The sequence below is a fragment of the Oncorhynchus keta genome, chromosome 25, assembly GCF_023373465.1.
Source record: "Oncorhynchus keta strain PuntledgeMale-10-30-2019 chromosome 25, Oket_V2, whole genome shotgun sequence".
Classification (NCBI taxonomy): Eukaryota; Metazoa; Chordata; class Actinopteri; order Salmoniformes; family Salmonidae; genus Oncorhynchus; species Oncorhynchus keta.
This window is the reverse complement of record NC_068445.1, coordinates 9,248,201-9,260,213: the sequence shown is the minus strand read 5'-3', so window position 1 is coordinate 9,260,213 and position 12,013 is coordinate 9,248,201. Positions and strand designations below refer to the sequence as shown.

Genomic DNA, 12,013 nt, shown 5'->3' with positions numbered 1-12,013 from the left:
TCCCCCCATCACTCACTATCACTAACCAACTAACCCTTTTCTCCCACTACCCCTCCCCGGTTCCCTTTCAATGACTCAAATCTCAGTGATTCAAAGGAGCTTCCTTGATGGCTACTGACACTTAATGTTAAACCTAGAACAAGGGCAAGCCTGCGAACCTGTCTCCCTCTCTCCCACACTCTTTTTCTCTTTATCCATTTAGTCTGGGCAAAAGAGAGGAACACATGTCAGAAGGATTGTTAAGGATGGAGAAGCAGAGAACAGGTCAAAAGGAATGGAAAAGGTGTCTGTGTTTAGAGTGTTCTGTATGGTAAGGGAGTGCGTCTGATCGTTGGGACCGGGCTCGGACTGGTCTAATCTGGTTACGCTCCGAGAGCTTAGTGACGCTACCTCAGGTCACCCCTTCATAATCTCAAGCCTGTCCATTTCCCATGTTCACCGTGAACTCGCCCAATTCTCTCAAAACACTCCCACTTTCCCCGATGGCCCTACTTGTGAGCGTGCTCTCGTTCCCTGAATCCAAAACCAACCCCAAGCCCCTCCTGTATGGCTGGGGGGAAATGTTGTCAATCTAAAGGAAAGAAGCTATTACCGTAACACTTATCCAATCCTCTCAGATCTACATTAGTGGCTCGGGTGTTGGGGCTAGAGGTCAATTTGGAATTCAGAAACAATCTCCTTTCTTACCTTAGTTCCCCTAGCTCAGTGTTCCTTCCCAACTCCCCACAGTAGACAGAGGTGCATTCATGTCATATCCACATCTGTCACTGTGATGTCAAACACTGAACCAGCTTTCCAGAAATACACAAATGGCAAGTGAAATACAGACACCCATAAGAAATTAAGGGTCTGTCCGCTAGGGGGGGTAGGAATGTGTGTCTGTCCCAACCCCTAGAGGGAGGCTACAGGACCTCCCCAGCTGTTCATGGGTCAGGTTGAACAGAACACATTGGTTCTATGATCCCCTGGCACATGTCCCACATCAGCAGTCCTCTTTTTTTCCTCCATTCACAGAGGCAGGGAGGAATGGCACCGGGGGTGTAGAGCAGAGTAGTCATCTTTGCAGTCTCCCTCTCGTGCTCTCTCCCGGGCCTGCACTGTCTGAGCAGCTGCCAGCATGACTCCTTCTGCCGACGCACTCCCCCACCCCAAGCCTGTGACAGGTGTGCAAGAAAACACTGGGGTTGAAAACTGTGCTTCCTAACAGTCTGACTTGCCCACATATTTACTCCTATAATGTAAACAACCAGGCCTTGCAATGTCTCTGTACACAGTCTTTATTTACATGATACAATTATGCTGTAATGCTGGGTAGCAAGATTATGTCATTCATAAATATCAGGTTTTTTTGTACAAATTTGCATAACTAAAAGGAAAAAACTGAAATGGATACCTTTGTTTTAAGGGTAAAAACCTCATCCCTATGGGAGAAGAAAAATCTACACAGGACACACTTTTATCAATGTTTCACACAGCCAAGGAAAGTCTCACACACACACGCGCTGCTCTAGATCAGTTACACAGACCAATAAGGGAAAGAAAGCTGAAAAGATCCGTTGGAATCCAACTCTGGAATCTAGTTATCAAAATCTCAGTTCTGCCATGCTCCTGTAGCCTTGGAAACATGTGCAGAGCTACGGGATATATTGCTTCACACAATCTGACACCCATGTGTTCACTCAAACTCACTGAACACGCACACCAAAATCAACACAAAGCAAGGCTGTCTCATATACCCTAACTTCACAACTGCACTGAATACATGTGCTAATATCAGTACTATGTTAATGTATATAAAAAACAGGGATTAAACATGTCTCTCAGCAGATACAATAATGACCTAGCAATTCATTCAGATATTTTACATGATTTAAGATATTACTGCATGGGGTTGCTCTCCCATTCACCCCCCCCATATAGCCAATAAAACAGATGGGTAGTGCCTAAGTCTCACCCAGAGAACTGCACCAGGGTCAATGCACGCAAGCCTCTGCCGAGACCACAGTTGGGAGATTCTGACCTTAGATTAGTCTAGGATCTCCTTGACTAAAAGTCCTGTCCCACATGATAGTTGGTAAAAATGTGTTTTTGTACTCCTTCTCACACCTCTTACAATGACCATAAAGACGGGCCACGGCGTTCAGGTGATCAAACAGAAATGGTGCCTAAGGACTGCTTTAAAAATGTCAGAGGTAACCCCTTCCTCTGGAAATAATGAAGTGATTGTAAGGGGAGACGATTAGGAAAAAGCTTCACGTGGACATTGTGATGAGGAGAAACATGACCTGCTGCTGTGAGGTAGGCAGGTCACAGTCTGGGGTATAAAAGCCCACCTGCATTTTGGGAGAGCATTTTGGGAGATAGTCATACCTATCGGACAACTGACCCGACTGACACTAATGGGAACGGAACGTAGAAATGGAGATTCAACTGAACCCGTCGGGATACTGCATGTGCACACAACTTTAGAAAAGAATAGCTGTTGGCTATTTGACAACAAAGTGGCCAAACAGCTCAGGGGCCATATTTGGGATAGAACGTCCAGATATAGGTTCTGCAGAACAGGCACGTCTCTCCTGGAAAGTTACCCTGGGCTGCTCTTTTAAAATCTTTTTTTTTTTAATATATACAGAATATCAGCAAAGAGGGAAAAAAATAATAATAAACGTAACAAAAAAAGTGACCGTTCATGCATCTCCCCAACGGGCAGGATCTCTGTCCTTTCTCAAGGTTGTGACTTTAAAAATGACATCCTTTTGCCACTCGTGCCAGTGTTCATGTCAAGGGTTCGACATCATACTCTAGTCTCTGTGTGGATGGTTCTTAACCCTATATTCTCTGGATCTTGTCAGCGACCACAACAGGGTTCTCCTTGCGGATCTTGGCAGCTGCCTCAGCCTTGTAGTCGTAAGGACAGTTGTGCTTGTCGGAGTACCGATGGACACCACAGAACAGGTTCCCACAGCGACAGTCGAACCCTGGAGTAGAGTAGAGATTAGAGGGGAACCACAGTATGAACCAAACACCAACTCAATAAGAATTAACCTCTGTTAAGACCAAACACACAGGAAGACTAGGGTTACATTCCAAACCACCTACGATGCAGTCGCATTGCGCAGATGACCAGATAAATAAGTGATATTGATGGGGTTCCTGCGTGTTACACACCATTTATGCATAGTAGAGATCTGAGGCCAATCACAAATGCGGAAGTAGTGTTTTACATTGCAGAAATGCCATCAGTATGACTTGACTATTTGTGTAACTGCAGTGTAGGTGGCCTGGAACATGGTCAACCTCTTTCGCAAGAAGGCATGACGTCGTATGCATTGCTCAACCCTGTCATCCCACTTCATTTGAGAAGCACCACGTCCTGCTGTGGCACGCTCACCTGTGAGGCCCACCCTCTTGCGGCACATGAAGCACTTATTCTTCTTGGGCTTGGGGTTGTCTTCCTTGGCCTCGTCGCCGCTGGCCGTGACGGGGCTAGACGCAGTAGGCTGACTCACAACTGAAGTAGAAAACAGAGGAGAAAAGCACTTAAATATATATCTTTCAGTCTTCGGATTCAAATAGAACTGTTCCTGTGTTATTTTCTGAGGCAGTCTCAGCACTCACATACAAGGGTATTTTTAATCTGGTTTATTTTAGGCAGCCTCCGTGTTTGAGGCTGTATGTAAAACCACAGTTGATTGCAAAGTATACAAGTCAGGGTGCATCGAAATAGCCAATGCTAAAGTGGGTCGAACAGAGCAATGTTTCCCTCTAGAAGTGTGTGTTTTACCAGGCTCTAGGGAATCTGGGTTATCCTCTCTTGAGATGCTCATCTCGGTCATTTGTTGAGTCACTGGAAGAGAGCCTTGAATAGTTCTGCAGAGGGGGCGAATGAAAGAAAATTATAAGTTACAGATATGAGAGCGCATAAAGCAATAAGACATCCATTGTAGCACATGCGGACAAACAAGCACACCTTACCTAGCCATGTCTGTAGCAGAGCCGGATGAAGGGTCTACTTTGGCAAGACTGGCCTCTAGCCTCTGGATGGCTGAGGCCTCAGAGGTAGGACTACCGACTGCTCCTGTGACACAGCAAAAGCAAAACATCAACCTCAGATGGGAGACGAAACTCAATTTTGGTTCAACGGTTTCCACTCAAGAGTGCAGCTGGTCCATAACGTGTATGCAAATTAGCGTTATCGCGATACCAGAATCGCAATACTCCGAGGTATCTTGGCAATGAAACAAAACATGAAGTGGGCTTGATTTCCTGAGAAAAACAGTCCTATTGTTGGAAACAAGCAGCCTCACCCAGCCTCACCCAGAATCACGTTTCCTTTCCAAGCAATAGCACATAATGTTTCATACAGTAGTTTTTTTTAAAAAGGACCAAATAGTATCTTGGTATCGCAATACTGGTATCGTGACAATCCTAATGCAAATAGTGATTTTTAGGAGGTGGAGGGGAGGGGGGCGCATTGTTTGAAGTAGATTTGTGTGGTCAGTAAGAGAGAGGGTGGAGGGGGAACTTACCCATTGGGCTAAGTTGGCTTAAGCTGCAGTCACTACTCTGCTGTCGGTTCAGATGCTCCTTGTAGCAGACCGAGCACATGCCGTTGTTTCTGGGGTTGCCATAGAAACCACAGCCAGTGGCACAAAGCACAGGCGTCAGGCTCGGGTTCGTCTCTTGGGCCATCGCTGTCAACAAATGGGAGCAAGGTGCCTTGTTAGTGTGGGAGTATGTGTGTGTGTCTGCATGCGTAACAGTGTGTCTTAGGTGACCAAATGTAGGTGGTGGTTAGGCACATACATTTGAAAATAACATACTAGGAAGGAACCTTAAAACTAATGAAGAAACGAGGGGGGGGGTAAATAAAAAAATACATCCATTGAAGCAAGAATTCTACTACCTAAGTTAGAGGGTTGAAATTCCTCGTTGTGCACAAGAAAACAGAACGAACAGCGAGTCGAATTAGGCCTAAGACTTTCAGCTCCACTCCTTGGCAGGAGCTGCTCACGTCAACAGGAGTCAGGACGAGGATGTGTCATTACAATAAATGACTAGGCCTATAATAGTGTCAGCTGTTCCTCCTCCAGCTTGTCACGATTAAGCACATGTTGATTGATATTTATTTACAATGTTCACCGCCTGTGTGTGACAAGGACAGAATAGTGCCAATAGGGGGAGAATAGACCGAGGAGTCACATTTGCTGATCAGTTTTCGTCAAACAACGTGCCGCGTTGGATTGTCATTAACCCTCGAAGGTGCTGTAGCAAGACAGAGATTCTCTGGAACTTTTGTATACTTTTTAGCCAGTAGTTGTCAAAGCAGTGCTCATAAGCCAAAAGTGATCACTGTTTACTATGTCACATACAGTGCATTTGGAAAGTATTCCGAACCCTTGGCTTTTTCCTCATTTTGATACGTTACAGCCTTATTGTAAAAATGATTGAAATAAAATGTCCTCATCAATCTACACACAATACCCCATAATGACAAAGCTATAAAACAGATTTTTATAAATGTTAACAAATTTATTAAAATAAATAAAAACTGAAATATCACATTTACATAAGTATACAGACCCTTACTCAGTACTTTGTTGAAGCACCGTGGCAGCGATTACAACCTTGAGTATGACGCTACAAGCTTGGCACACCTGTATTTGGGAAGTTTCTCCCATTCTTCTCTGCAGATCCTCTCAAACTCTGTCAGGTTGGATGGGGAGCGTTGCTGCACAGCTATTTTCAGGTTTCTCCAGAAATGTTCAATTGGGTTCAAGTCCAGGCTCTGGTCGGGCCACTCAACGACATTGAGACTTGTCCCAAAGCCATTATTGTGTTGTCCTGGCTGTCTGCTTAAGGTTGTTGTCCTGTTGGAAGGTGAACCTTCACCCCAGTCAGAGGTCCTGAGCGCTCTGGAGCAGGATTTCATCAAGGATCTCTCCGTACTTTGCTCTGTTCATCTTTGCCCCGATACGGACTAGTCTCCAAGTCCCTGCTGCTGAAAAACATCCCCACAGCATGATGCTGCCACCATCATGCTTCAGCATAGGGATGGGGACAGGTTTCCTCCAGATGTGATGCTTGGCATTCAGGCCAAAGAGTTGAATCTTGGTTTCATCATACCAGAGAATCTTGTTTCTCATGGTCAGAGTCCTTTAGGTGCCTTTTTGGCAAACTCCAAGCGGGCTGTCATGTGCTTTTTATGAGGAGTGGCTTATGTCTGGCCACTCTACCATAACGGTCTGATTGGTGGAGTGCTGCAGAGATGGTTGTCCTTCTGGAAGGTTCTCCCATCTCCACAGAGGAACTCTGGAGCTCTGTCAGAGTGATCATCGGGTTCTTGGTCAGTTTGGCCGGGGGGCCAGCTCTAGGAAGAGTCTTAGTGGTTCCAAACTTCTCATTTTAAGAATAATGGAGGCCAATGTGTTATTGGTGACCTTCAATGCTGCAGAAATGTTTTGGTACCCTTCCTCATATCTGTGCCTCGACCCAATCCTCTCTGAGCTCTGAGCTACGGGCAATTCCTTCGACCTTATGACTTGGTTTTTGCTCTGACATGCGCTGTCAACTGTGGAACCTTATATGGACAAGTGTTTCCAAATCATGTCCAATCAATTTAATTTACCACAGGTGAACTCTAATCAAGTTGTAGAAACATCTCAAGGATGATCAATGGAACCGGCGCTCAATTTCAAGTCTCATAGCAAAGGGTCAGAATACTTATGTAAACAAGGTATTGTTTATTTTATTATAAATTAGTTAAAATTTCTTCATTTGTCATTACGGGTTATTGTGTGTAGATTGTTGAGAGAACAAAAAAAACATTTTTAGAATAAGTAGAATAACAAAATGTGGGAAAAGTCTAGGGGTCTGAATACTTTGCGAAGGTACTGCATGTGCAGACTTGGGCACCACCTCATTGCCATCTCTCTCGCTCTGCAATGTGTGCCTCTTGCTTGGTGTCACTCAAATGCTGAGGGGCTGAAACTCATTGGTTGAACTTGAATTGCTCGGGAGCTGGCCCATGTTTTCAAATTTGGGATTACATAGCTAATTAAGGTAAAACAGTAATTCTGCATGTACGAACTACACAGACACATCCAGCCCAAAGTTGGAGGTAAAAGAAATACTTAGGGGCCAAAGTTCAGGAGCATGTCTTTAAGTTCCAGGTATTGAACGGGTAATTTTGCAAGAGAAATAAACAGATTTACATTATAGATGACGATAACATAAAAAAAAATGCTCTGCCAGGAAGGGGCCACAGCAGCCTGCTCAGAACATTCAGAGATGTCAGTGTCATGGCCCTGCAAAGATGCGAAGGACAAACATAAAATTCTGACAGCCCTTTGCACTCTCCAACCCCATAGTGTAGGCCCCAACCTCCACCAAGGTGGCCTGTCACGTAAGGATTTCCTTAGAAAAGCCTCTTCGACTGTATCACGTGTCTGCCTGCTGACTGCAAAGCCCCCTGCAAGCACCACAATTGTTGACGTTGCCTAGTTTACACTAGTTACCACAGCCACAAGGTCAATATTTATTTACTTTTTCCTCCAAAAGCGAAATTGTATAAACAGGTGGTGTTTTTATGACTTTGTGGTGAAGAACATGTTGCCTGGGCCAAAATGTTCGATTGTCACGGGCGGTACTGCACGACAACCTGTTTGCCACCTGGATATGCATGTAACACAAATGCTCTCATTCATCGCTTTCTCAAAGAGAAATAAATAGCATTTGCAAGCAATCATCCATTTTCCTGGAAACACAAAATAGTGAGTATTTTTGCTTCACTGTCATTGACATCTGTCGGGGAGCAGCAGGGTCTATGAGGCGACGTCAATCAATGTGCTCCACATGCGTCCACCACTCCAGAGCCTGTGGTGACTATTAGCTAGGCTAATTTGTTTAAACTAATTAATGCAATCAACACGAAACAAAACACGCATTAATGTGTCTGACTGTAGCCTAAGCACACCCTTGGGGGTGGCTTATTAATTGGCACAATGTTATTCACGACAGATTTACCTAGATATACCATACATTTAAAGAAATTACTCTAAAACTAGCCTACAGATGGACTAAATGGCCAACATTACGTGGACACCTGCTCGTCGAACATCACATTCTAAAATCATTAGCATTAATATAGAGTTGCCCACTCTTCTGGGAAGGCTTTCCACTAACGTTAGATGTTGGAACATTGCTGCGGGGTGTCCTAGCTACTATACATGGTCTTGGTCAGACAAAGAACAACATGAAATAGATTGATTTGGCCCAAAACCACCGAGTCACGCTACAGTTAAAAAGTGCTAAGTACGAGACAAGAGTTAGCCAGCTAACTAACGTAGGTTTGAAAGACAAGCAACATAGTCGAGAGCAAAGGCAATAATAGTGCTTTTGTCGCACACTCGTCTAGAACAAATGAACACCACAACAATTGAACTAACAATGTTCTGTAAACTAGATCAGTGAATTAGATACAGGCCATGTTTTGACCCTTGTTCTTTTGTGCTTTCTTTGTCTGCTAACCATCTCTTCCTGTTGTTTGGCCGTGTTTTGATAACGTTAGCGCCTCCATTACTCAAATGAATCTTTGCACCTAGGCTGGCACCCTAATTCTTTTTGTGCATGTCCGAATTCAATGTTAACATTTCCTTACGCGTTCAAATGAAACTCATTGAAATCAACCAGCATCAACTAACATGCTATCAGTTCTCAAAAACTGGTTAGCAATTGCAACTAGCTGTTAACTAGTATCGTTTTAAATGACTTTTTCCAGATAAAGTACAACCACAGAGAATTAGCTTATATGTCGCTATTTTACCCGTTGTCTCGAAAACCGATACTATAGCATACATGGCTAGCTAGCGACCCTCCCTCCCTGACTTTTTTCCCCCAGGCCCAGCCAGACTGGTCACGTTCGAAGGCTTGTGATATTTTCAGCGAGGCGGTGGTGACAGCTTTTGCTCGCTATACCTTGTTTACCAGAGGCTAACGACCAAGGATACATACGACCTTCCCCCCCACAAGACAACACATATTTCTAGTTCATTGATGCTCTGATAAAAATGGTTCCTTACGAAATTCCATATTAAGTTGATGTTGATCCAATTTTCGGTGTCCTTTTTCGGTCTTCAACCATACACCACGACAACCCAACCGTTTCAAATGTCGATTCTCACCTGCACAATTTGATCAAACGTACACACGATGTATGGTCTGGTTGAGTACTGTCCCCCAAATGTCTTTTCTCGCTGTTTTTCTTTGACGGAGGCTGTGAGAGGTGTAAATGTCTTCTCTTTCTCTACACCCCCCCTCCCGCCTCTGCTCTGTCGAGCGGTGTTTGTTTCCTACTTTAGTAAGAGGAGTGGCAAATGATGTCACGGTGAAAATACCGTACAGTGATTCGCTACGGTAGAAGCCCCGGAGCGCGTGTAATAGCATGGGGGAGGTGTGGTGAGTATACGGTATTTATTGCACATTCATTTGTCATCCATTCCACCCACAGTTTGAATATCGAGCCATACGATGATTCTTAATCTCGAGTCGTAGTGGGAGGACCACACAACATATCTTCCCGTGACTGCAAGTTTACTTCGATATGATGGTCTATATATACATAAATCGAAGTTCATTGGATGCGCACACAGTTTAGCAGATGTTATAGCAGGTGCAGGGAAATGTAACTGGCTCCTAACAATGCAGTAAAATGTAAATAATATATATATTTTTTAAAGATCAAATGTCGAAACGAATATAATTAAAAACCCAGATAGCAGTCAGTGATCCAAATGTAGTCTATACGTATACACTTGGTGAATTTACTCAAGATACTGAGAATGATGTGTACAGCATAGCTATATTAGAGTGAGCTATGTATCTAACTACAGAAACTATTTCAGAACAAAAAATATGATGTAAACATTATTCAAGTGACCAGTGTTCAATGACTATGCACATATGGCAGCAGTCTCTAAGATGCAGTCTCTAAGGTAGAGTACCTGGTGGTAGCCGGCTAGTAACAGTCTCAACTTGTCTAGGGTTTTGTTTTGTTTATTGGAAAGTTTACCGACAAAATTTGCTATTTCCTTCAGGCCTGTGGTGACATTTTATCTGACATGTACTTTACTCACATAAAAATGTTGGATGGAAGCCTGGTTGACAGTCACACAATTTGCCCATGTCAGCAGTGCTTTGCTTTTATGTAGAGGGGGCCCCCTGTATGTAGAGGGGGCCTATTCGCAGAGTGGGGCACCCAAACCAAATCTTGCTCAGGGCCCCACGTGGGCTAGAGGCGGCACTGGGTGACATACCTATCAGACACACAGCTACTGTTTGTCAATAGGTACAGACTCCTCTGCTCTTTCATGAGAAACTTGACCGGCAGGTGTTGTTGTAACAGAAACATCTTTGTGGAGTGAGATAATGTTGCGAAGGTGATCGAGATCCTATAGTCTGGAAACTCTAAAAATAAATTGTAGACCATTATACACCAAAAACAGCACAACACCCTCAAATATCTTCACACATTAAATGTGCCACTTTGCACCCTATGTTGAAAACATGTTTGTGGTTTCAGTGGGTGTGTATTTGAACATGGGGAATAAACACTGAACATTCAGTGTGTTTGCCGTGTGGGTATACATAAAAGTCCCTACACGCCCCCCTCAACCATAACGTCACTCCTTTCACCATACAGGACATCCTGGGCTAAAGATACACATTGGGGTGGGGTATATTTTGTGTGTGTGTGTGTGTGTTAGGGGCTCTTTGTTGGGACCCCTAGATTGTGGCATTTATTGGTGGTAAGGTGAACGTGTTCCCCCAAGACGTGAATCACAAGGAGGAAGTGGGAGGTGTTATTGAAGGGTGGGATAGACAACCTGTTTATTCTAGTTCAGATCTGTACCGAACTGTTATCTGGCTGGTTGCCTTTCTCATGTTGGGACTCCCCTTGACCATAATTCTATCCTCCTGCTTCCTGCTTACAAGCAAAAACTCAAACAGAAAGTACCAGTGCTCAATGCGGAAACGGTCTGATGGGGGGTTCTACTAATCAAACATATAGAAATGTTTTAAGATGGTCATACCAAGCATCATTTAGCTATTTTATTTTGAATTTTAGGACCCCTTTTGGTATCCCCCAAAATATTAAACATTATTTGATGAAACATTGAATTGCAATTAGCCCGTAGAAACGCATCTGTCCAATATCTGAGCGATATAAGAAAGATCAGGAAATGATTGTATTTCTTTTAACCCATATTTAACCCCTTTTTTGACACTAACTACGTCTATATATACGGTACATTAAGAAAGTATTCAGACTCCTTGACTTTTTCCAAATTTTGTTAAATTACAGCCTTATTCTAACATAGATCAAATTGTTGTTTTTTCTCATCAATCTACACACAATTCCCAATAATGAAAAATCAAAAATGGGAAATATCACATTTACATAAGTATTCAGACCCTTTACTCACTGATTTGTTGAAGCTCCTTTGGCAGCGATTACAGCCTCGAGTCTTCTTAGGTATGACGCTACAAGCTTGGCACACCTGTATTTGGGGAGTTTCTCTCATTCTTCTCTGCAGATCCTCTCAAGCTCTGTCAGGTTGGATGGGGAACGTCGCTGCATTGCTATTTTCAGGTCCCTCCAGAGATGTTCGTTTGAGTTCAAGTATGGGCTCTGGCTGGGCCACTCAAGGACATTCAGAGACTTGTCCTGAAGCCACTCCTATGTTGTCTTGGCTGTCTGCTTAGGGTCGTAGTCCTTTTGGAAGGTGTACGTTTGCCAAAGTCTGAGGTCCTGAGCGCTCTGTATTAGGTTTTCATGAAGGACGAACATTTTGCTCTGTTCTTCTTTCCCTAGATCCTGACTAGTCTCCCAGTCCCGTTGCTGAAAAACATCCTCACAGCATGATGCTGCCACCACCATGCTTCACCGCAGGGATTTTGCCAGGTTTCCTCCAGACGTGACGCTTGGCATTCAGGCCAAACTCTTCAATCTTGG

The 12,013-nt window shown here is 43.9% G+C and overlaps 1 protein-coding gene across 2 annotated transcripts; it reads right to left on the bottom strand.

The window, feature by feature from the left end:
* Positions 1 to 1,259: 1,259 nt before the first annotated feature.
* Positions 1,260 to 9,351, bottom strand: LOC118358108 (AN1-type zinc finger protein 5-like). 2 transcript variants are annotated; one of them, XM_035735578.2, is made up of 6 exons: positions 9,183 to 9,351; positions 4,530 to 4,694; positions 3,976 to 4,078; positions 3,785 to 3,870; positions 3,392 to 3,511; positions 1,260 to 2,978 (listed from the first exon to the last, which is right to left on the bottom strand). In XM_035735578.2, exons 2-6 carry the CDS (start codon positions 4,690 to 4,692, stop codon positions 2,830 to 2,832), a joined length of 621 nt encoding a protein of 206 aa, XP_035591471.1. In that variant the 5' UTR covers positions 4,693 to 4,694; positions 9,183 to 9,351; the 3' UTR covers positions 1,260 to 2,829. The 2 variants fall into 2 exon arrangements, with proteins under 2 accessions (XP_035591471.1, XP_035591470.1); XM_035735577.2 differs by having other exon boundaries at positions 9,081 to 9,343.
* Positions 9,352 to 12,013: the final 2,662 nt, after the last annotated feature.

Bases quoted from the DNA above. Each gene is read 5' to 3' on its own strand.
- LOC118358108 (XM_035735577.2), bottom strand. The intron at 4,079-4,529 runs GTAAGTTCCCCC...GCTGTGTCACAG, and splicing joins AAGCCAACTTAGCCCAATGG to GAGCAGTCGGTAGTCCTACC. The intron at 3,871-3,975 runs GTAAGGTGTGCT...CCCCCTCTGCAG, and splicing joins TCTGCTACAGACATGGCTAG to AACTATTCAAGGCTCTCTTC.